At 41.3% G+C, this 25,337-nt stretch overlaps 2 protein-coding genes across 9 annotated transcripts in view; one reads left to right on the top strand and one right to left on the bottom strand.

Annotated features, from left to right (window-relative positions):
* Window positions 1–25,337, top strand: part of pdlim7 (PDZ and LIM domain 7) — a 392,569-nt gene that overhangs the window by 153,770 nt on the left and 213,462 nt on the right. The window lies entirely within an intron of this gene.
* Window positions 1–25,337, bottom strand: part of unc5a (unc-5 netrin receptor A) — a 314,174-nt gene that overhangs the window by 84,944 nt on the left and 203,893 nt on the right. For 4 of the 7 annotated variants that reach the window (XM_049467740.1, XM_049467739.1, XM_022676271.2 and 1 more), the window contains exons 3-6: window positions 15,123–15,266; window positions 11,660–11,763; window positions 9,912–10,092; window positions 4,098–4,265 (exon numbers count right to left, since the gene is read on the bottom strand). In XM_049467740.1, the coding sequence (XP_049323697.1) occupies window positions 4,098–4,265; window positions 9,912–10,092; window positions 11,660–11,763; window positions 15,123–15,266 (597 nt within the window). The remainder of the gene's footprint in view (window positions 1–4,097; window positions 4,266–9,911; window positions 10,093–11,659; window positions 11,764–15,122; window positions 15,267–25,337) is intronic. The other 3 variants (XM_049467743.1, XM_049467742.1, XM_049467744.1) reach the window with 1 other exon arrangement.

A 25,337-nucleotide genomic window follows, 5' to 3' on the forward strand; every position in this document is an offset into this window, starting at 1 on the left:
AGTAAGGAGATGGAAGAGCACAGGGACAGTTCTTGTTAAGTCCGGAAGTGGCAGAACAAGAAAAATATCAGAAAGGCAGAGAAGAAGAATGGTGAGAACAGTCAAGAACAATCCACAGACCACCTCCAAAGAGCTGCAGCATCATCTTGCTGCAGATGGTGTCACTGTGCATCGGTCAACAATACAGCGCACTTTACACAAGGAGAAGCTGTATGGGAGAGTGATGCGAAAGAAGCCAAGGTCTCATTCCATCATTTCTGCTTTTATTTTAAAATACTGTATCTAGTTGACTGTGTCTCTAGTATGAATGAATGCCAGGTGAGCCATTTTTTGTGAAAAAAACAAAGGAAAAAGTGCTCCGGTGACTCTGCATTATTCTGCTTTAGTCCGGTGGAGAAGCGGACTCTGATTGGCTAACAGCACTGCGACACCAGCAAGACGGACAATGTTAGAAACAGCCACTGATCTAGTCTTAGAGTCTCTGTAAAACACCGAATCCACCGGAGATCCTATTTAAACCTATAGATACTTACACACAGAGGTGAAAGTCCAGGTCTAGAAAGTGAAATCCACAATGTTTACTTTTACTAGTGTAAACAGAACTCTCAATTGTACTTGGCTGTTTATGTTCCTCCATAGACTAATTCTAATAATTTGTTTCTTAGCTCTGAATTACTGGGTAAAGCATATAAACACTGATGTGTTATTTGCACAGCAGTATCTGATTGGATTTAAAGTGACTTTTACTCTTCCTCCATTTTTTTCACTTCCATCCTCCCACTGTTTTCTTTCTTTCTTCCTCTTGGTCTGTCTTTCTCTCCTTCTCATTCCCTCCTTAGATTCTCTCACTCTTATTTACATTTCCACCTTTGCTTCCTCTCTCTCTTTACTGTCTGTACTTCTCACATTCGCCCTCCACTTCCTTCCTTCCTCCTTTTCTCTCTCTCTCTCTCTCTCTCTCTTCACCTCCACAGTGATGCTATTTGTGCCCTAATCATGTGAAATCCATCCACGCGCTAAACTCCCGACGGAGCGCAGCAATGTTTTTTTTTTTCTACTTTTTTTTTTTTTTCGCCTGCCGTATTTTTTCCGAAGCTCTGTTACTTACGGAGCTCCGTAAAGGTGATGTCTGATTAAATTACACTGTGTGTTTTGTGCTGAAACAGGAGAACGGCTTAAGTAGCAGAACCCCACTCATCGAAGGAGGAGGAAGGGGGTGGCAGATGAGAAAGGGAGAGAGAGAAAGAGAGAGAGAGAGCGATAGAGCTTCAGCTGACAAAGAGGCTCTACTGCTGGATGCTGAATGCTAGCATATTTTCCAGCAGGTGCTCACGCCTCTATATAATGCTGTTTTCAGCTTTTTATTGATGACTACAATCAGCTCCAGCCTCGAAATGGAACTTTAGTTATGTTAGCAATTTATTTTTTTCATTAGGAACCTCATACACCTCAATATTTATGTTAATACCTGATCAGCCAATTGTGTGGTAGCAGTGTAGTGCATAAAATCATGCAGATAAATGTGTAAATTTGCGAGGGATCTCTTTGGTTTTTGTGTGCTGTGATTGTTGGTGTCAGAAGTGGTGGGTGGAGAATTTCTAGAATTGTTGATCTCCAGGAATTTCTAGTCTCTAGAGCAGGGGTCGGCAATAGGCATGACTAGATGTGAAACATGAAACATCTGGCCTGTGAGGTTGTTTGGACTATAATGAACGATAAATAAAACAATGAAAAAGTAAAATGCTTCACTGGTGAGCTAATGCCGCCCTAAGTGTTCCGGTAAGCCAGGGAGATATTAGCTAGTGGTTTATTCCACGTAGCTTGTTGTAAAACGGTAAACGTGCAGACTACAGTCCGATATACTCACTTCCGAATGGTGAAACAGCTAGCGTGGTTAGCGTGTAATGCTTATGCTGCTCCAGCAGTGATAGCCAATGTAGGAGCAGACTACAGGTCGGTAATACTCACCTCTGAATGGGAAAATAGCGGTTATCAACCAATGCAAATGCTACTCCAGCTGTACTTTGCTGCTCCTTAATACCTGACTAAAATTAAGTTCAGGAAAGACACAATTTTACGATTTTATTCATTACATTTTGACAGTTGCAAATGTCCTTTTTTAAATTTTATATTACAATTACAATTATGATTTTTAGTAATGTTACTTATCAAACATGAAAGCTTTATATGTAATGCTTATATAGAAATCCCCAAGATTTAGGTGTGTGATGTCATGCAGAAAAGGGGTTAATCGATTGCTTCAAATTAAAAAACCTGCAGCCACAAATGTCTCTCTCTTTGCAGACAAATCTAGACAACTCAAGTCAAAGCTTCCGCACGTCTTTCTTCCTCTTCCTCATCCTCTCAGCTCTCTTTTCCCGTCTCTGTGTCTCCGTGTCTCTAAGAGGAGAAGTATATGTGTGTTCGAGTGCTGTGCGCTGAGATGCTCCGGCTCCCGCGGCGCAGATATGGCACGCTGCATTAAATCACTCACTAATGCTCATATTTACAAGCAGAATGTGACTGCAGGCCCGAGCCCTGGCTGAGCCAGTGGAGCTCACACAGCTTCCCAGCAAGCGACCAAGCGACCGACCGACCATCCTCCACGGCGAGCGCGACAGCGAGCGCGACAGCACAGGCGGGACACGGCGCGCGACGGCACAGGTTAGCCATGAATGATTTTATACACAGCAGCAACAAACACAGGCCACGCATCCACAACCACTAGCATGTCGCTAAAGCTAAACAGCTTTTCGCTAAGCTAAGCAAGCTAATCAGCACAGCTAACCAGTGTGTTGAGCTGTGCTGGGATGGGATGGGGTTTGGTGGGATGGGGTAGGGGGTGCAGGGAGTCATGGTGCAGGGGTGTGAACTGGGCAGCTGATCACACTGGTTCTACAGCATCAGCAACAGTGCAGCAAAGCTACGTAGCTCCAAAGTGCAGTGGTTCTCAACCTTTCTGAGAGTATTTCATGAGTTTTATTCACTTTATTTATAGCTCATTACTGACATTATCACAATGCACGGCTACAGCAACATGGGGATAATTCTGAACAAGATTGCAAGATAGGATATGATGAGATAATGATGCAAGGCAGCAATGCTAGCAGCTTAGCATCAAGAATATACTTGACTAAAAGATAAATCAAGAAATTTAAATGAACACACTTAAAGACAATGAACTTTATGCTAAGATGCCCTTGGGAAGATTGGCCATTGGCACCTAGCATTGTTGTTCATGGTAGAAGGGCTTTCTAAAAAATGCTACAAATGCTAAAAAAAAAAGCCTACACTCAAAGAAGAAGCATTGGTTTGGTTCTGTAAAAACCCCCTTTTCCCAGAAAAGATCTTTAGAGGTCATGTATGTGAACAAAAATAAAAAATAATAAAGTAAAGGTCCTAGTAAGTACCCTTTTTATTTTTTTTAGTATTTAACAGAGGATGCCCAATCCAGGATTTGGTGCTCTGAAACCACCCTAGAGAGTTTATTTCCTCTAATACAACACACTAACCATATAGAGGTACTTCAGTAGGCCTTCAGGGATCTAGACTTCAAAGGGCGATATGATATCTCCAGGACAAAAATAAGAAATCACTTAAAAATGATGAGTTTCTTAGATTTTACCAAATTATAAACCTCTGGAATATAATCAAGAGGAAGATGGATGATCACAAACCATCAAACCACCAAACTGAACTGCTTGAATTTTTTGCACCAGGAGTAAAGCAGCATAAAGTTATCCAAAAGCAGTGTGTAAGACTGGTGGAGGAGAACATGATGCCAAGATGCATGATTAAAACTTTATGAATATAAACTTTGACTAGCAAAATTTGAGGTCTGAAAGCTCTGCATCTTTTTTTTGTTGTTATTTCAGTCATTTCTCATTTTCTGCAAATAAATGCTCTAAATAACAATATTTTTATGTGGAATTTGGGAGAAATGTTGTCTGTAGTTTATAGAATAAAACTGCAATGTTTATTTTACTAAAACATAAACCTATAAATAGCTAAATCTACCTATTCTGGCACTCTCTCACAAGCATCTCGAGTTGTTGAGAACCACTGCACCAGGGCGTGGGCACGAGTGGGCGGTTTACCTGGACAGGTAGCCGTGCAGGCGCTCGTCTGGACGCTCTGGCCCTCGCAGGCGGTGCCTCCGTTGAGAGGGGCGGGGTTAGTGCAGCTCCGGCTCCTCTTCTGCCAGCCGCGGCCACAGACGGCGCTGCATGCTGACCAGGTGGCCCACGTGGACCAGCCGCCGTTCACTGCTCACCCGCCCCAGGAGAAACCAACAGAGCAGGTCAGGGTTTACCCGACGTGCAACGGCAACACACAGGTATTTACGCCCTGCCTTAAAGGAGGAGGGGGTCGGGGTAGGGTTAGATCCCCTGATGACGCAGGGGTGTCGACCCAATCACACACCGGCTGCTTGCTTTTCTGTTCTGCTATTGGACGGATTTTTGCCAATTGGACAATAGACGGGCCAGAGGGGGCTCTTTTGGAAAGCTGGTGCAGCATGTGCCAGTCATTTTCCTATAATGAATCACTCTAATTTGTTTTGCCGTCGAGACAGAACCCCCTGCACCTTTAAGGCGAGCCTCAGTCAACCACAGTGGGGACAATGGGCAACAGAGGAACACCATAAACACCAGACTTGCCAACCTTGAGAGCTTGAAAAAAGACCTGACGTTGAATTTTTAATATGGAGCATTTATATATATATATATCCTCCCCATACAATACTACCTAGAGGTTCAACCCCAAGAACGCAGTCCCAACTGTGAAGCATGGAGGAGGAATTGTCATATTTTGGGGGTGCTTTTCTGCTAAGACTTGAACCCAGACCTGAACATTTTTGGATGGAACTGAAATTCAGTGTTGCCCAGCGAAAGCTGTGAAATATGAAAAAGGATCTGGAGAAGATCTGCATGGAGGAGTGGGCCAAAATTCCTGCTGCAGTTTGTGCAAACTTGGTCAAGAACTACAGAAAATATGTCTGAAACTCTGTGATTGCATCGGAAAACATCGAACAAAAAATATTAAGCTCTGTTTTTGACTTAAATTTGATTCAAAATCATACAATGTGCTTTTTCTGCATTTTTCTACATTTTGTCTCTCAAATTGCACTTAAGATGAAAAATTACAGACCTCTTATTTCTTTTCTAGATGGGAAAACTTCCAAAAATTGGCAGTGTAGCAAAGATTCTATGGAGCAGATAAACAGATTGAACCAATTGGCAGCAATGGGCTACAAAAATGATATAAAGCCTACAGAGTTAAACTGTATTCTCTGGAAGTACTGTATAGTGCACCACCCAATACTCAAATTCTCATCTGATCATCCAATCATATTCTTAGTAACTTGGATAACGCCTGCTGAGAACAAGAGATTAAACATTAAAAACAGCAGGTTAAATTAGCGTGAATTTAGTGCGACTCTCCAAGAACCATCAATACGGTTGGCAAGTGTGGAAAACTCTCTATCTATGCCTGAAGTTAGGTCACATGCTAAGTACCTCAAAAAAAGGCATCTGGTGGTACCCGACAGGATGGCTTCACCGAGGGAGTCGGGACAATTACTGTACATCACATCACTCCATGCTGTTGCCCTTGTCAAGCCACGACAGCTACAATCAATCAACCTCTTCAACCTCTTGGTCTAACATCGAGTGAATGTTAATGTTAACCTGGTTCTCTATAGAGTGATCTAAAGGGGCGGCACGCTCCTAATAAACTGAATTAATTCACTTCTGAACCAAATGCACAGATAAAAGTTGCTGTTTCAGCACTGGATTCAACTCTTGAAGCTCAGGATGATGTGAATGGTTGGCTGGATCATGTGTGGAATATATAATGATAACAGTTGCTAAATCTGGATAAGCTGAATTTACTTAAATAGTTTTAAAAAGCTGTTGCCTTAAAAAAGTTAAGTATTGAGAAATGAAAACTTCTGTTAGCAGAACTTAAAACGTAACTTAAAATAAGTTAATACAATTAAAATAGAGGTCCATTTAACTTCTTAAAAATGATTTTGGAGTTTGGAATTGGAGTTTCAAGCAAATAAAGTAAGTTCATTTCTTCTTACTTGTCTTTTTAACTCCATTTTTCTTGAATATGATTATAAATAATAATAAAAAAAGATGGTACCACTTTAAAATGATGGCCTTTCTATTGATGTGTTGCTTAGTACTGCTTATTAATGGTTTTACAACTTAGATAATAGCCCTTAATAAGCTCCCTTATAAACCTTTTATAAACCCTTTATAAACTCATTATAAGGGAGACTTATTTAAAAGTGGTGCCAAAAAGATTGACTTATGATTTTTACAATTAAGACTTGTCTAAGTCTAAATTGCATGCAGATTTAACTGATTTCATTTAAGAAAACTACTTAGATGAAATACTTAGATGAAATTAGATAAAGAAAGTAAATATAATATGCTATAGAGAGAACAGTATCAGTAGCAGCTCAGAAAATGATGCTTGTTCTTACAGCCTACAACACAACATAGAGGCCAGGCAGTTATGCAAGCATCATAATCATAATATACCATATTAAACTACAAGTTTTAAGTTAATAGGGTAGACTGGGTGGAATGACTACACACTGATGTTGAGCATCAAAAAACGGGATACAAACTCAGTTTGCAAACTAAAAACAGTTATTTTAAGTCGATTTAACTCAAAGGTCTCTGTTTAAATAGTTCAGTAATGTTTGGAAACATCCAATTTTACATAAAACAGACTTAATTTGTTTAAATATTTGCGATAACAATCTTTTTTACGATAACTCAATTATGTTCAGTGAGGATTTCAGACCTTAACTTTACACTGTGAACTTCTCAATCCATTTCTACTGCGTCTAATGTCTCTCTCTCTCTCTTTGTTTCTGTTTTCTTATCTCTCACTCTCTTTCTCTCTCTTTGTTTCTCTTTTACTCTTTCGTTCTCGCTCTTGTGTCTTGTGTGCATCAGCGGCGGCTCAAAGCAAATCTGATTTCCTCTGTTCTGCAGCAGTCGGGTCTGATTTGTTGTCTGGGAGCCTTGATCACCAGTCAGGTTTTGAGCGTCGGGCCGCTGAGGGCTCCTAATTCACGGGCTGAATCACTTCCGTAGCCTCTCTAGCTCCAGTGATTGCCCACCGCCGAGAGTGAAATTGCGCGGCGACCGGCGCGGGGGCCCTGATTACCTCTTAGCGCACAGTTGAGCCATGTCAAAGCCGGCCTCGTTAAAATGCATCTCCACCCTCCCTTCCACGACTCTAATAACAGCCCTTACCCCACCTACGGCACAGCCAATGAGAGAGCCCGGGCACAGCTTCACATGAGTAAACTGACATTTTAATGTGAAGCCATAGGAGAACGGATAGAAAAAAAATAAGAAAAGAAGCAGAACATGAATAAGAGCAAGGACCAGGTCAGAGAGTTCCTTTGATCAAAAAGCTATTCCCCGAGAATTTATTCGTAATTAATTTTTACAATGGCAGCAAATTGGCCATCTCTTTTGGTGAACGCTGCGCAATTTGAACCCCGGCGAATTGTACGCCGAAGCGGCCCACCACTTATTTGCTATTTTTCCGCCCCTGTATGAGGGCCTCGCCGTGATTGACGGCACAAAAAAGCAAACAATGGGGCGAGATTTCCTCTCGGTTCACTGCTCCGGTCCTCTCGCGGCGTCTTCGCAATCGCAATTCCTGCGAAAACGAAAACCACGCGCTTCAATACAATGCGGCAAGCGGCCTAATCTAATCTCTTCATCATCAAGGGCAATAATTGTTTTCATTGTTGTCTCTTTTCTGCTAATAAAATACAGCATCCTGATTGCTCTGTTTGCCTGATATCACATTAAAGAGATCGTCCTCTTCCTTCGCAGACATGCATTACTGTTTATACAACCCTGGCCCTCTAATTATTACAGAAAAATTAGCGGTTTGATAAGATGAAGATTAAATGTTAACCAACGGGAGTAATGCTTAATTTTTTGATCTCTCTCTCTCTCTCTCTCTCTCTCTCTCTATCTCTCTTTTAGGGTTCTTGCACAATTTTAAAAGTCAAATTTAATGCTTTTTAAGACCTTTTCAGACACAATAAATACATTATAATTTAAGACCTGAACATATAGTCATGTTTTCTTTGGTAGAAAATGATTTGTGGCATTGGAAATCAAAACTTAACATAGCTATTTGGCGCTAACGTAACTATGTTAGCTAGCTCTTCACTAACCTTAGTTCTGCCCATGGTAACGTAGCTAACTCACTGCTAACGTTACTATGTTAGCTAGCGCGCCGCTAACCTTAGTTCTCTCCCTGTTAATGTAGTTAACTCACCGCTAACGTTACTATGTTAGCTTGCTCTCCACTAATCTAAGTTCTCTCCGCAGTAAAGTAGCTACATAACTAATGCTAGTATGTTAGCTAGCTTACCGCTTAAGTTAGCTAGTTCTCCGTTAACTTTAGTTCTCTTTCTGGTAACGTTAGCTAACTTACTGCTAAAGTTAGCATGTGCTTTCCCACCAGCATCAAACACACTGAAAATGTAATGCCTACAGCAAACTTACAGTAAATTTAAGACAATTTAAGACCTTAATTAGTTGGATTTTAATTTTAATTTAAGACATTTTGAGACTCTTTAAGGACCTGCAGGAACCCTGTCTCTATTCGGCGTTTTCGGTCCCACCAGACATAACAAAAAAAAAGCCCTCAATGATTTCTGTGATTTCTGCCACTTTGTTCTATTCGTGACTGATTGACTGCTCTGGTCGGGTCTTGATTAGCCGAGAGTTTTTTACCGCTACGTGCCTTTAATGTATGCTACCTCTGGTCCGGGGGAGTCAGGGGACCTCCCGTTGGAACTGGGAATGGGCAAAGGCTGTGCATAATAATAAAGGTCAGCTGGCTTATCAAGCCGAACTCGTTATCCAGCACTTCCAGTGCAAACCCAACTACGGCGGCGTACAGGTGGGAGAGCCGTGATTGTGGAAGGGCCGGCACTGTCGGAATTCCTTACGCAATCATGCCTGAAAGTTGGTGCAACTGCCCATTATAGCCACACAATTCCAAGATGGTCGCTGGTTTCTGCAATCATGTTGCGATTCTGCTGTCATAATGGACAGTTGAGTTGTAGGGAGTTGGTGGCTGACAGTTGTCCAGGTGCAATTGTCCATTAAAACAGGAGAACAACAGCAGAATCCCAACATACAGCTCTGGAAAAAAATGAAGAGACCACTTCAGTTTCTGAATCAGTTTCTCTGATTGAGAATTGTGATTTATAGGTATATATTTTGAGTAAAATGGACATTGTTGTTGTTTTATTCTACAAACTACGGACAACAGTTCATATTCATATTCATTCATCAGTTTTAAGAGTTCAGAAATAATCAGTATTTGGTGGAATAACCCTGGTTTTAATCTCCTCCTCCACCAGTCTTACACGCTGCTTTTGGTGGATAACTTTATGCTGCTTTACTCCTGGTGCAAAAATTCAAGCAGTTCAGTTTGGTGGTTTGATGGTTTGTGATCATCCATCTTCCTCTTGATTATATTCCAGAGATTTTCAACTTGGTAAAAGTGGTCTCTTATTTTTTTTTCAGAGCTGTATTCGCAGGAATCTCGTCACTGGAGCATGATGTTGGGAATCTGCTGTCATAATGTTGCAGGAAATGGTTAGCACTTAATTTTAATTTTAAGTTTAGCATGCATTCGCTGTTCGCTGTTCGCTTTGCCGCTTCTACGCTTCTTTTCAGCTTGGTTAGCAGCTGTTCAAATCTTTAGCTATTTCTTTGCCTCAAACCGAACTGTCTATCAAGCCGCCCTCACTGAATTACTTTTGACTCGCAGGTCAAAACCCATCTCCAACTTTTTGTGTAACTGCTGAGAAGGTGTGTGAAAGGGACGAGGCTGGAGAAGAGACGCACCGTAGACAATCACGGCGGCCGAGGAGCTTTTGCGCCGGGCCACAATGTTCTTGGCCACGCAGGTGTAGTTGCCGGTGTCGGCCAGCCGGGCTTGTTTGATGATGAGATTATGGTCCACTGTGATGAAGAAATTGGGGTCAGCCTTGGGGTCGATCAGCTCCTCGTTCCTCTGCCACTCCACCTGGAGAAACACACATGCACATGCACACACACACATATACACACACACACACAAAAAAGGGAAAAGAGGCATTCGCAAGCTTAATCTGGTGCCGCTGGAAAAAGTTTGGACTGTGAATCCAGGACGTTCTTGGGCGCTGGGGTTTAGAAACCTGGCAGGAGTTTCATTCCAGGGAGAAGCACAAGGGATTAGTTCTTCCTTTTCTTTTTCTTTCTCTTTTTTATTTTTAGCAACACTTTAAAATAAGGTTCCTTTTAATAAATAAATATTTAGGATAAAACAAGTATAAAAGAGCATTTTAATTTATTTCCACCACTAGAACATACTAATTCAGGATTGAAAGGGTTAAACAACAGGTCTATGCTTCTTCAGTGTTGCAATGTCAATTAACATCATTCTGAATAGATTCTTCTCATTCAAGCAGCCCGAAAAAGTTTTAAAAAGCTCAGTTTTAACACTCTTCTTACTAAATTAATGTCGGGTTTAAATCAGGCTCAGGCTCATAATGACTCATAATGAGTTGACTTGAAGCGAAACTTACAGCTCTGAAAAAGAATAAGAGAGACCACTTTAAAATTATAAGTTTCTTTAATTTTACCAAATTGAAAACCTCTGGAATATAATCAAGAGGAAGATGGATGATCACAAGCCATCAAACCACCAAACTGAACTGCTTGAATTTTATGCACTAGGAATGGCATAAAAAAGTTATCCAAAAGCAGTGTGTAAGACTGGTGGAGGAGAACATGATGCCAAGATGCATAAAAAAAGGTGATTGGAAGCCACAAGGGTTATTCCCACTAAATATTGATATTTCTGAACTCTTAAAACTTTATGAAAATGAACTTGTTTTTATCTTTGCATTATTTGAGATCTGAAAGCTCTGCATCTTTTTTTTATTTCTGCAAATCTGTAAATGCTTATAGTTTATAGAATAAAACAACAGTGTTTATTTTATTCAAACTAAAACCTATAAATAGCAAAATCAGAGAAACTGAAGTGGTCTCTTTATTTTTTTTCCAGAGCTGTATACTGTAATTGAGGCATAGCATCCGCTGTCCGACTGCGCTCGCCTCTGATTGGTCCTGTTCAATTTTAATAAGGTACAAAAGTCTTAGTGCAACCAGGCGGAACAGCTGAAATGTAATACATGTATTCCGTCAGAGAGTCAATCTGGGACACTTTAGACGAGGTAAAAAGGTAAGGAAAAAAAAGGGCGAATCAGCTCGGAGTTCAATATTTCATGCAGCAGTCGCCGTCTTGCGATGCCGGAGCGCAGAGCGCGGTAACTGCTGTTGTTATTGGGCAGGTTGCAGGCTCCGGTGGGCAACGCTGAGCCAAAACAGCTGGCCGCAGTCTGGTCCAGTCCTGCATCCTGCGCGAACCTGCATGCATTATTAATGGCGCGAGAGGAGCTGCCAGAAGCAGAGAGCCGAGACTCTCGCCCGTGTCCAGCTGACAGGACAGACGCCACGCCGCTACACGCCGGGGAAATATCGCCGGCCGCACGGATAAATCAACTAGCGGGATAATTAGCTTTAATAACGATCTTTCGGCTCACACTCACCTCAGCCGTTGGCACGCCCTCCGGAGGGTGGCAGCGGAGTAGCACCTCCTGGTCCAGCGCCACCTCTTTACCCAGCGGCTCCTCCTCAAAGTTTTTCCTCAGATCTGTGAACCACAAGAATGCCAATTAGCGCTTCAGGCTAAGCAAAACATTTTGCTGGTGTTACTTGGGAGTGTTCTGTAATTGAAAAATTAGCTTTCTTTTGTTTCAGAACTGTGTAAACCCCAATCCACTTAACTATTTCACCACTTAACCACTTAGCACTCTCTAAGCAACATTGCAAGTTTGTAAGATGTAAGATTTCTCGTAGAACAAGGCCATCCCCATTGTTTTTTTTTTTTATATTACAAGGGATTTTTTATTGAAAGTGTTTGATTGTTGGAATTTAGTTGCATTACTTTGTATGTACTGTAACTCAACTACTTAAAGTAAGTTGCATAGCCCTCAGCAATAAGAGTGTATAATAATGGGGCGCCGAGTGGTCCAGTGGTCTAAAGTGCTACCACAATATTCAGGAGATTGCTAGTTTGAATCCTAGTCATGCAGCTTGATCGGCAGCTTGCCATCAGCTGCCAGAGCCCTGAGAGAGCACAATTATAGGCCTTGCTCTCTCTGGGTGCATACAGTAGATGGCGCTCTTTTCCCTCATTACTCCGAAGGGTAATGTGGATCAGCACAAGGCTGCGTCTGTGAGCTGATGTATCAGAACCTCCGAGCGTTGCAGTAGCACTGTGATGCTACTCGGCAATGCTGCATCATCAGCAGTTCTAAAAGAGGCGGAGTCTTTTAAAAAAAATCTTGTATATTGCATTTTGGAATTTGGGAGAAATGCTGTCTGTAGTTTACAGACTAAAACAACAATGTTCATTTTACTCAAACATAAACCTATAAATATCAAAACCAGAGAAACTGATTCAGAAACTGAAGTGGTAATTGTTGTATATGGTTCATAACAGTAAAGAAAGAGAGATTTCCCAGAACCAGGTGTGTTCTTAAGCTGGCGTTTGTTTGTTTGTTTGTTTGGGAGCTGAGAGAGCGCACGGGCGGCGCAGGGCCCGGTGCTTATTTGGTGTTGCTTGGCTGCGTTGGAGAATGGCTGTCTGAAGCCCCGGGGCCAAGCATCAACTGAGAGCAATTGCATTATCCCTCCTCCCCCGCCCCTCCACCCACAAACACAAACACCACTCTACAGTGGGGTATCCGCTCGCCCCTCCAGCCCGCAGGCTACCGAGACAAGTGTTGATGCGAGTCAGATTGCATTTGGTCCTCCAAATTACGTTACTGCTGATAAAGACGGTTTGAGTCATAGTGGCAATGGACGGTAAAATGCTTTCAAAACAATCTTTGCATAAATGTTTACGACTGGTGTAATGGAGGACGGCTTGAGCGAAGAGGCGCCTACGGAGACAGCTGCCCTTGTGGAATATCCGTTACTGCGCAGCGCTGAGGCGGAGAAACTAGCGGCTGACTGGCTGAGGTGTGGTAGGAGTGGGCGTAGCTCTTAAGATCTACTCAAACTCACCTGAGTATTCATTCATCTAGTAAGATGAGGTGGGTTTCAAGATTGTGAGCCCTATTTTAGTGATCTACAGGCGAGTCGTCAAGCGTCAACTGTGCGCTGTGCAGCTTGATTTAGGGCATGTCAGTAAGTTTTTGCTATCATATCGACGAGAAAAGTACACCTTTTACAGCTTTAAATTCTCACAAGGCATGCATTTATTCTTCTAAATGTGAAATAAACCAATCAGTGTGTCACTTGCTCCTCATTCCCTTTAAGAGCCAGGTGAGCTCTGACTTTGGTGGATTGCTATTTTAATGGCACAGCTACCTGGACATGTGCAACACTTCTCAGCAGAGGAAACTGACCTGCTCGTTCATGCTCAGTTAAATATTTCTTTTGTTGTTTTGTTGTGACAGCTCAACAGTACTTTTAGACCTATCCCTCCAGTTAAGGACTCTTAAAGAACCATTGGAGTGACTTTGTACTTTGTACCAACAGTAGAAATCTAGTATGAGTGCTCTCTCAAGGCTCTGGCAGCTGATGGCAAGCTGCATAACGGGGATTTAAACCATAAATCTAGTAGAAAGCCTTATTTTCTGGACAGTAAAGACACTCACTCCAACAAAAAAAAGAGACTCTTGGAGACAGGACCCTTGGAGATGGGACGCTCCATGCTGTTGAGGAACACAGGTTCATCAGAGTTACTATAGCTTTGGTTATAACCAGCCGCTCTGGATGAAGACATCACCGCTAGTCATTTCGCCGGTTAAAAAAAGCCCATGTCATGCCTGTCCATCGCAATCAGTCCGTGCCGAGCGCTGAGCGGTGAAGAGGGCTCAGCCGCGCTCGATTTAATTAAACTGGATTTAACGGGTGCGGGCGGCACCGCGGGGCAGCGCGGTCGTGGGAGGTAAGGAACAGTACAAAATAAAATGAAAAAAAGACACCGTCCTCATCCAACACTTCCGTGACTTTGAAGGCGGGGCGGCGGCGGCGGCGGCGGCGAGGTTGAGTTTAAAGCGTCCGCGGGGGGTCATGTTCCTTTCAGCGGTTCGGCGGGCGCCACATCCCGGTTTTAAACGATGCATGTTTATGAGCAGATTAATAGAGGGGAGGTTGTTCAAAAAAAAATCGGAAAAGAAAAAAGGGAAATAAATAAATAAATAAAAAAAGGAATCACAGCCACTTTAATGGCTTTTTTTTCTTTCTTGCTTGCTTTATTTCTTGGATCTGAGGCCGAGGTGGGGAGCGATATCGCTCTTTGCACGCTTTGAATGCTTTGCACGCTTTGTACGCCGGGCAGATGCACTGTACGCATTGTGCGCCGTAAATCCGCGCTCTGATTGCGAGGCGCTTTCATCATTGTTTTTTGGGTTGCGAATGCGGCTTGTCGAAAGGGACTTTCTCCCACTGTACTCCCATATTCTCTCCTTCTCTCTGTCTTTCTTGCTTTCCCTCACTTCCGGGGATGATATCCCTCCTAAAGCGAAGCGGCCACAGGGCTTCCTGGAGCCTAATCGCATTATCGCGCTGCTAGATATGGAAACTGTGTGGCCTCTCGAGGCAATTACCGCGTGTTACATCGCAGATTAGCGGCTTAACCACGCCACGGGCTGGTTTTGATCAAACTTCCCAATCAAAAACGTTAAATAAGTCATACAAACCCATCAGCCTCGGGGAGCGCAGGCTGAGGCTGAAGTGCTCGGATTGATTGGACTAAATGCAATTTGGAAATCATTTTTATTCGAGAGCGTATCAAGCGCCGGATTGGAAGAGCCGTAAATCCGCCGCAGACCCGGCGCCGAGGCGAAGATCCTCCAGCCCGAGCCTCGCTGAATTCTGAGCGTTTTTCTCCCCCGGACATTCTGACAAGCTGCACTTTCCTCCCTTCTTCCCTTCTCTCCAAACTCCTGCCCCAGATTCGGAGCGCTTGGCTCGTCCAGACGTGTTAGGATAACTCACAGGCGATTCGCACGTAAGCCTTTTGGCTCTTCTGGGTTCCTGTAGTGCTCCAGGCCACACACTGACACCAGAAATCCTCCAGGCCGAAGATTTTCTCCACCTGCTGCCTGGAGATGTCAATCTTCACCTGCATCACAGGGAGACCTACAGAAAGGAGAAGAGGAGAGGAGAGGACAGGTATAAACATGGTTAACTCTTTAATACCCGGACAAAAAAAGCAACCGTTCAGAGTTTTTAGGCCACTAAGCTAATTTTGGCCAAAATACTAATGTGTCTACAAATGTTACAAACAATTCTAGACCTAAACTTGAAGATTTACTGTGTTATTCGTTTAACTGATCTGATTTTCAGTTTTTCCTAAGTAATCGTAATGTTTTTTTCCCCCCATAAAAATGAAAAGTGGACCAATAGTGGAGAATACCACCTTTTGACCAAAGGTTTTAAAACCCCACATTTACTAGAAAACTTTATGGAGGCTAATATTAGTCTAAACCAGAGCAAAACCATAGCAACCACTGTTGCTACAAACTAGCAACACCCTTGCAACATGTAGCAACCAACCGCTAAAGTGTAGCAACGTAACCATCACCTATCAATGCAACACCAAGCAATGACTTTACAACCAACAAGTGTGCTATACCTTAGCAACCACAGTCCAAAGCCTTAGAGACTACTGAGCAACACCTTAGCAACCACCAACTGTTCTATAGCAAAACCTTAGTAAACATTAGGCAGCAACTTAGCAACCAACAACGGTGCTTTACCTTAGCAACCTTAAGCAACCACCCAGCAACATCTAAGAAACAAGCACATGAATACCACTGCAAAACATTTGCAAACACAGACCAACGTTTTAGAGCCTTCTGAGCAACACCTTAACAACCACAAACCAAAGCCTTACAGACTGCTGAGCAGCACCTTAGCAAGCAAAACACATCTATTACATAGCAACCCCTTAGCAACCACCCCGCAAGATCTAAGGAACAAGCACATGTATACCATTGCAAAATATTTGCAACCACATAGCAAAATCTAAGAGACTGCTGAGCAACACCTTAACAAGAAACACGCATTTATAACATAGCAACACCTTAGCAACCACCCCACAACATCTTAAAACCAGCAACACTTAAACCACAGCAACACCCTGGCAACCCCATAGCAAAATCTAAGAGACTGCTGAGCAACACCATAAAAGGAAACGCACATTTATAACATAGCAACACCTTAGCAACCACCTAACAACATGTTTGGACCAACAACACTTAAACCACAAAAACACCCTAGCAACCACATAGCAAAATCAAAGAGACTGCCGAGCAACACCTTAACAAGAAACGCACATTGATAACATAGCAACACCTTAGCAACCACCTACCAACATGTTAGGACCAACAACACTTATACCACAGCAACACCTTAGCAACCACATAGCAAAATCAAAGAGACTGCCGAGCAACACCTTAACAAGAAATACACATTTATAACAAAGCAACACCATAGCAACCACCTACCAACATGTTAGGACCAACAACACTTAAACCACAACAAGACCATAGCAGACTTTAATAGCTTTAATGTTATGACTGATGGTTTAGTGAGTTTTGTGGAGGATGTATCCAGTGCTGATTGTATACGTTTACACACGAGCGAGGCGCTGACAGACCGGCGTCTTATTAAAGCCTAAATGAATCCGAAATGAGAAGAAAAAAGATTAAAAAATCATAAAAAACTCTTTCCATATTGTGACAGTCTGTCAGACACCCCGGCTGATTGAGTAATCTCCACAGGAGCAGCGTGACGCCGTCCGACAGCATAATTCCGTTTTTGACAATTATGAATGAACGTCATCAGAGTTAAGCAGGGAAGAACAGCGCTGTCACGCATTATACATTCTGCTGCTGGACGGAGAGTGTGTGTGTGTGTGTGTGTGTGTTTTTAGTAGAAGGCGTACTAGTAATGCTGATGCTGGTGGTGGTGGTGGTGTTGGTGGTGGTGGTGGTGCTGGTGGTGGTGGGGGGGGGGGATACGGGGGGGGGGGGGGGGCGTTTAGACAAAGAAAATGCAATGAAAAATGATCTCCCAGACTCTGTGATATCTCGCCTCCAGCTATCGCTCATCTCCTAATACAAAAGCTTGACCTTGAAGATGCCCACGTCTCTCTCGCTCGGCCCATCCCACCATCCTCCCTCCTGCTATCTCTCTATCTCTCTCTCTAGTCTTTTGTCTCTCTCTCTCTCTCTTTTTCACTGTAAAGAAGCTTTACTGTGCTTTTTCAGCTCCACATGTTTAAGCTTCATGGACGTCGGCCAGCTCCTCCTCAGGAGCTCTGCGGTTGGATATTTTTTGCAGAGCAGGTGAGCTGACCCACATCTCCACGCTGTTATGTTAGAAAGCAACACTCTGTGCAGATGCGGGCAGGTGGCACAGGCAACATTAAGGGCCCTATTTTAATGATCTATAGCGCAGCATTCAATTGCACATGGCACAACTGAATTTGGGCGCAAAAATATGCATTGCACGACTTAAAATGTGCATAAGGCGTGTACTAATTCTCTTAAATAATCATAAATGTGGTTAATTTTGGTCGTAGCGTGAAATAAACCAATCAGAGTGCCAGTCGTCATTCCCTTTAAGAGTCAGGTGAGCTCTGACATTGGCGCGTTCGTATATTGACAGTGATAGAACCAATACCTAGCAGTGATAGAACCAATTACAGTATCGACATACAATGCAGTGAGCAGAATGAGTCATATTGAGTTTAGGACCAATCACAGTCTCATAACAAATTATATAGTGATTGATTAGAACCAACTACAGTTTGAGCAAAGTTTCAGAACAAGCAAGGCTATGTTCAGTTTGATTCACCTTGAAGAATTTGACCAATCACAGTCAAGGGGAGATCTGAATAAATCATGCAGTGATTGATTCACCACATTGAGTCACAATGTGGTGACTAGAACCAATCGCAGAATGAGCCAGACTGAGTTTAGAACCAACCACAGTCTCAGAACAAAGTATGCAGTGATATATTAGAGTTTATTACACTCTGGGCAAGGGTTCAGAACATACAAGGCGGTGATTAAAACCAATGACACTCAAGAGGAGGTCTCAGAAGAAACAAAGCAGTGAGTAGAACCAATCACAATCAGTGGGGAGGTCTCAGAAGAAACAATACAGTAATTAGAACCAATCACAATCATAGTTTACAGGAAGTCTTAAAACAAACAAAGCAGTAATTAGCTCCAATCACTTTGATTAGAATCAACCACAGCCAATGGGAGGGCTTAGAATATATGATGCATTGACTGGAACCAATCACATTCAGAGGGTGATCTCAAACCAAACAATGCAGTGATTAAAACTGTGCTAATTTTTAACTACTATACTCTGTTGAGTGTAACTGTGTCAGCCAATGAGAAGAGAGGTCATTAACATAAAACAAGAGAAATGTTGGATATGGGCCCTTTAATTTTATTTGTGTCTCTGTGTTGGAAGGGAATAATACGCAGGGAGAGAGTGATGTGGCATATTGGAAAAAGAGAAAAAAAATCACACAAACACACACACACACACACACACATACACATATACACACACACACACACACACACATACACATATATACACACACACACACACACACACACACACACTTCATAATGGCATGCTGGCAGAGCGCAGGAACACGTGATTACTATTAGATCTGAACCTGTCTCACTCCGAGTGTCAACAACCCAATTGGTTTCTCTCGGCTTCCAGCGAACAGAGCCTCCCCTCCCACAGCCTGAGCTCTCGCAGCGCCGCCGTCGCGCCGCTGTGCTGTCGCGCTCTCTGAGAGAGGCCGCGTGGTGTATATGCAAAGCGTGTCACGCGAAATGTAACGCTTTTTTGGGTGTATTAATTACCGTTCGCCGCAAAATGCAAAAGACAATTATTACGAGGGCTCGGCTCCGAAATGCTTTGAGTGAAAAGCCATTTCAAACCCTGATTGCTTTCATAATTGCATCCCGTTTCCTCGCCTCTCTCTTTCTCTCTCTCTCTTTCTCTTTTTGTTTTTTTTTTCCTATATTTACCTCTAATTTTATATTCAGAGCTTCCCTGAAACCCTATGGGATTTAGAGTCTGTCCAATACAATGGTATATAGCTGTAAACAACAATATAAGATCATTCATATTATATACACTAGTAAATATGCAAATCTGGCCAAAGAAAAGAAAAAAAATCACCACCTGGATGTAAGTAAGTAAATGATGTGGGGTTGGTTGGTTGATGCGGCAGTTGATCTGCAGGTTTAGGTTCAGCAACAGTATGTGCTGAAAGAATAAAAACAGCTGACTACCTGAATATACTGAATATAGACCAGCTTATTCCTGAATCATATTCTCCTCCACCAGTCTTACACACTGCTTTTGGATAACTTTATGCTGCTTTACTCCTGGTCCAAAATCTAAGCAGTTCAGTTTGGTGGTTTGATGGCTTGTGATCATCCATCTTCCTCTTGATTATATTCCAGAGGTCTTTATTCAATTAGGTAAAATCAAAGAAACTCATCGTTTTAAAGTAATTTTTTGTTAGAGCGGTACACATGGGGCTTCATATAACTCTGTAACATGTGAGACGGCTCAACTTGTAGAGAGTTGTAGAGGTTCCTAATGGAGACGACAGCAGCAGTATGTGGATCTCATTAACCCAACGGTGGTTTTCTGGACGTCTTTTGTCTTTTCCGACTGTCTCTTTTTTTTTTGTCTGAGGGGAAATTTGACTAAACTATTCCTCTAAAGCTCAGGTTTAGTTGCTGGCTGATCAAGCTGCATGATAAGGCGTAAAACACGGCCGTGTGAATGTTTAAAACCAGTGATTAAGCAGAAGCTCGGTCTCGGGTTGGAAAAGCCATTATAATCTTCACCCTGGAGCCCTTCGCCGGGGTCGCTCTGCCAACCTTCCCTGTGGATCGGGGGGAGGTCAGGCAGTCAGACCGTAATTGAAGCAGAGACAGAGGGCCACATTTCAGATGCAGACGGAGCCGGGAGCTCCCCGTCACCCACGGACGGCACATATCACTCCCGTACCCACACAAACTCATTAGGGGCCGGAAAAGACTGAAAGGGCCCATAAAAAACTAAAAGCCTAAAATGGGCTCAGATCACTGAAAAGTGAATTTTCTAAAAGAGAAATAGTTTAATACAGCATTGCAAACATTCAAACATACCGTATTTTACGGACTATAAGGTGCACTGTAATATGAGGCGCATTTTAAGTACAATACAATAGTAAGGAACATGGAAGTTGCCATGTTTCCCTTCTAATTCAGCAGGTCTTTCCACTGGATGTTAATCTACACAGATTTATCTCTTTAAAACTGTTTATTTGGGTGAGTAATGCACTTCCATTTATTGCCACTAAGCTTAGATTTACAATATTTCATCTAAGGGTGAGTTTTCAGTGAAGTTTCTCCAGCACTAAGGCTAGGTGCAGCAGCATTAGCATTAGCTGCTAAACGCAGCATTAGCTACTAGCGCTAGATACAGTTAGTGGTAGTAAACGCTGCAGAATATAATCATTAAACTAAGGAATCTTGAGTTTCCCAGTAAAACAGGGCACTGTTGGGCTCTGTTCTGATTGGCTGGCCTGTATTATCATTTGTTGCTGATATCAGTCCGCAGTTGACCCGTGTTTGTTGAGGCTCAGCTTCCATTCTCTTTCTCTCTACTCTTTCTCCACTTGTTTTATTTCTTTCTCTTTCTCATTCTTTTTCTATAAAAAGGTTTTAGCTGAAATTGGAAACGCCAAATTAACTAAGAGGTTTGGCTAAATGCAGAACACCAAACACATTTTTTTCCCACAGGTTTTTTATCCTTCTGCCACTTTTTACCACGGAATAAAAAAAAGCATGAATATATGAATCTCGTTTTTTCACAGAAAACATCATTATACTGTATGAATTATTAGTTTCGTTTCAGTGCATTTTTTTAAGCCAAATAGTTTTGGTTGCTGAAATTATTTTTGTTTTCTGTCTGTATTTTGTATTCATTTCATCCAATTTGCCATCTCTCTTTCTCTCTCTCTCTCTCTCTCTCTCTCACTCATACAATCTGTCTCTCTTTTACAGTATCTCTCTGTCACTGTTGTAGTCTTTCTCTCTCTGGCTCTCTCTCTCTTTTACAGTCTTTCTCTCTATCTCTCTCACTCATACAGCCTCTCTCTTTCTCTTTCTCTGACTTTTATAGTCTTTCCCTCTCTTTCACTCTCTCGTCTCTCTCTCTTTTACAGTCTCTCTCTCTCACTCTCTCTCTTTCTCTCTTTTACAGTCTCTCTCTCTCTCTCTTTTTCTCTTTTACAGTCTCTCTCTCTCTCTCTTTTTCTCTTTTACAGTCTCTCTCTCTCACTCTCTCTTTTTCTCTTTTACAGTCTCTCTCTCTTTCTCTTATACAGTCTCTCTCTTTACAGTATCTATTATTTTTTAGTCTCTCACTCTCTCTTTTACAGTCTTCCTCTCTCTCTGTATCTCTCTCTTCCTTTCTTTTAGAGTATCACTCTCTCTTTTACAGTCTCTCTCTCTCTCTCTCTCTCTCTCACTCATACAATCTGTCTCTCTTTTACAGTATCTCTCTGTCACTGTTGTAGTCTTTCTCTCTCTGGCTCTCTCTCTCTTTTACAGTCTCTCTCTTTCTCTCTTTTACAGTCTCTCTCTCTCTCTCTTTTTCTCTTTTACAGTCTCTCTCTCTCACTCTCTCTTTTTCTCTTTTACAGTCTCTCTCTCTCACTCTCTCTTTTTCTCTTTTACAGTCTCTCTCTCTCTCTCTTTCTCTTATACAGTCTCTCTCTTTACAGTATCTATTATTTTTTAGTCTCTCACTCTCTCTTTTACAGTCTTCCTCTCTCTCTCTCTCTGTATCTCTCTCTTCCTTTCTTTTAGAGTATCACTCTCTCTTTTACAGTCTATCTCTCTCTCTCTCTCTTTCTCTCTCTCTCTCTCTTTTTACAGTATCTCTCTCAGTCTGTCTCGCTTTCTCTCTTTGAGGTGCTGCTGATTAGTGGTTCTAGAACTTCAGCACTGTGTTTTTCTCTGTCTCACACACACACACTATACACACACACACACACACACTATACACACACACACTATACACACACACACACACTTATATATATGCAGCACCTTCAGCTGGAATGATGCTCCTGAGGGAGGGTGGATGGAGCGGAGTGTGGGCGGAGTTTGTGAAGCTCCAGGGATGAGCAGATAGAGAGATAACAGTATAAATTAAAATAAGACAGAGATGAGAGGATGATGATCCTGGGCTGAGTGTCTGTATCTGCTGTAGCTGCTGAGAGGAGAATAAACAAGACAGATCCTCTCTAAATTAATCAGCATAAACTGACCAGCTGGGACCGAACCAGAACCGGCAGCAGCCCGGCACTCGGCACCCGGCACCCGGCACCTGGCAGCGCTGAGACAGGTGTTCTGGTCCGGCTCGAGACGGAGCTGCTTATCAGAGACAGCAGCTCATTAACAGCTCATCACTTTATCAGCCTCAGATCAGATCAGCCGGGGCGTAATGTGCCACTGATGGGCATCAGGTTCTGATATGAGATCTGCAGCAGCGCTGTCATACCCCACAGATACCTGCTGCTCATCCCTGCTCATCCCTGACACTCACCTGACCGACCTGATCAAAGCAATATTCAATTAGTTTAATTTAATCAGACGCCCTTCAGACAGACTAGGACTTTATATATTCCAGGGATTTCCGTGCAGCTTTCTACAACCCTAGTGAAATAAAAAGTGTATTAAAGTATACTAATCATTAGGGGTGGGCGATATGGCCCTAAAATAATATCACGATATTCCATGGTATTTTAACAAAAATATCTCAAGAATACACTACTGCAACAAAATATATATATTTTTAAATAACTTTATTGTTGCATACGATAAGGCATTATATGGCACACCCTTAAACTGAGATATTTAAAAATACAAGAATTTTTATCAGAAGTCAATGATCCAGAATGTTATGATACTAACAATGAGCTCCATATATATCCATATATCCATGATTAAAGTAAAATAAATAGTAGCTATGTAATGAAAAACAATATTTTAGGGTATAATATCGTTCATGCTATTCAAAAATGATATACTAAGCATTATTATAAAGCTACAGTGCACTAAAGTGTTCTTGTATCCACATTATGTCACGGAGACCCAGGCAGGGAGACGAGGAGGCGGACACAAATGCAGGTAAGGGTAAATGAATGATTTAATAAATAAATAACAAATAAACAATGAAACAAGTAACGTAAACATGTAACCAAGATAAACGAATAATCAAAAACCAAAACAAACGAGTGAAACTAGAGAACATAAACCTAAACAAACAAGAAGTACTTATGATAAACTAACGGAATAAATACAAGTAGCTAATCTAGAAAATAAACACAAAGCAGGGATATATACAAGGAGCTTAGGGAGACGGAAATAAACAGGAAACTAGAAACATAAAACTAGAGATAAACACAGAGACTAAGGCGCGAGGAACAGAGGCAATGAAACACAGAGAAAGACGAACGACAGGGGAAGGTGCACAGACCGACGGAGACAAAGTGGCAGAGGAGGGCTATTTAAAGAAACAGGAAACACACAATAATTAGAAACACCTGGGGAAGGGGCGGAGCTACAAATGAGACACAGGTGGAAAAGTACTGAGACGGGAGACACAGGGGAGCACAGGTCACGTGGGGAAGACACACAGAGACACGAGACGAGGCCAAGACGTGACACATTATATTATTATTAACCAATATATTTAAAGAGTGTTAAAATGGAACTAATTTTTTTGTAGTTTAATTACAGTATAAAAATAGTACAAAAGTCTTCCTTAAATTGTGCTTAAAGTTTACTTTACTATATTAAATATACTTAAGTAACATTTAAACATTTAAACTACTTCATGTATGAAACCCCATATTTTATATATGCTTACAGTAAAATTATAATACATTTAATACAGAGTATTACAACTGTATCACTCTTTATTATACACCAGGTATATTAGAGTATATGTACTAAGAATTAATGTTAAATATATGTGATCTATATTTACATTAGAGTACAAATATGCTTCTTGTTCCTGTCCTTTGTAAGTAGCACACTTCTAGTATACTTTGTTGGGTATAAAAATATATTTTAATATACTGTACTACAATTTTTAGCGTGTTACAAATTTACCTTTAATTGTTTTAATTAGTAGTAGTAATTTAATTTATCTTCTAAACAGTTATATGATACATTGTCCTTTAAGTGAACTACTGTAACAGTTGTTTTTAACACATTTTGCTAAAAATGTACAAAAGTATATTTGGAAGTATTTAGAATTACATTAAATTAAAAGTGTACTGCATAGTACTCTATTTATTTAAATACACTATTTTGTACTTTTTAAAAAAGTATAATCAAAGTTTACTTTCAAACATTTGATGAAGGCATAAAATTAATGTGCTTTTAATATATTTTAAGTAAGTACATAAATATACTTAGACATTTCTCAATATGTTGTAAGTTCAATTAAGTATTTATATATTTTTTTTCTATAGTTTTTTTTCTATATTATTTTCTATAGTCACAATTATTATTAAACCTATTAAATAATGTTGAATAACTCGAAATGAGTTAATACTCTAATACTAAGTAACAGTTAAGGCTAAAAAACTTTTCATTCTTTAATTGGCCGCAGAAAGACAGTACAACTGTGCAATAACACAACTATGAGAACAGTAACTTGCTCTGACAGCCTACAACACTGCAAACAAGCATTTAGCCACTATATAAAACATTTTTAAGTTCTCTTCACAATGATGGTGAGGGAGGCCACACCCTTTACGTGTAATAGTGGTGATGGAAACCAATGGGAAGTGTGATCTGATGTGATGTCATAACCTCTGAAATGAAGTAAAAAATATTTATTTTAAGTTGTTTTAATAGGGAAAATATTTGCTGTAAGGCAAACTGAGAAAAATAGTTTTGAACCAGAAATCACAATTTTTCATTAGACCAACATACAAATGCACTTTAAATCAATGACATGGTTGTTACACTATTTCCAATGTAATAAAAAGGGGAAACTAACATGTAAAATTTAATAAACAGAACAGTTTTAGTACATAAACCCACACTCTGCTAATTTGCTGCTATATTAAATAATAATCCTGCT

This window comes from Astyanax mexicanus, chromosome 19 (genome assembly GCF_023375975.1).
Source record: "Astyanax mexicanus isolate ESR-SI-001 chromosome 19, AstMex3_surface, whole genome shotgun sequence".
In the NCBI taxonomy this organism is placed as follows: Eukaryota; Metazoa; Chordata; class Actinopteri; order Characiformes; family Acestrorhamphidae; genus Astyanax; species Astyanax mexicanus.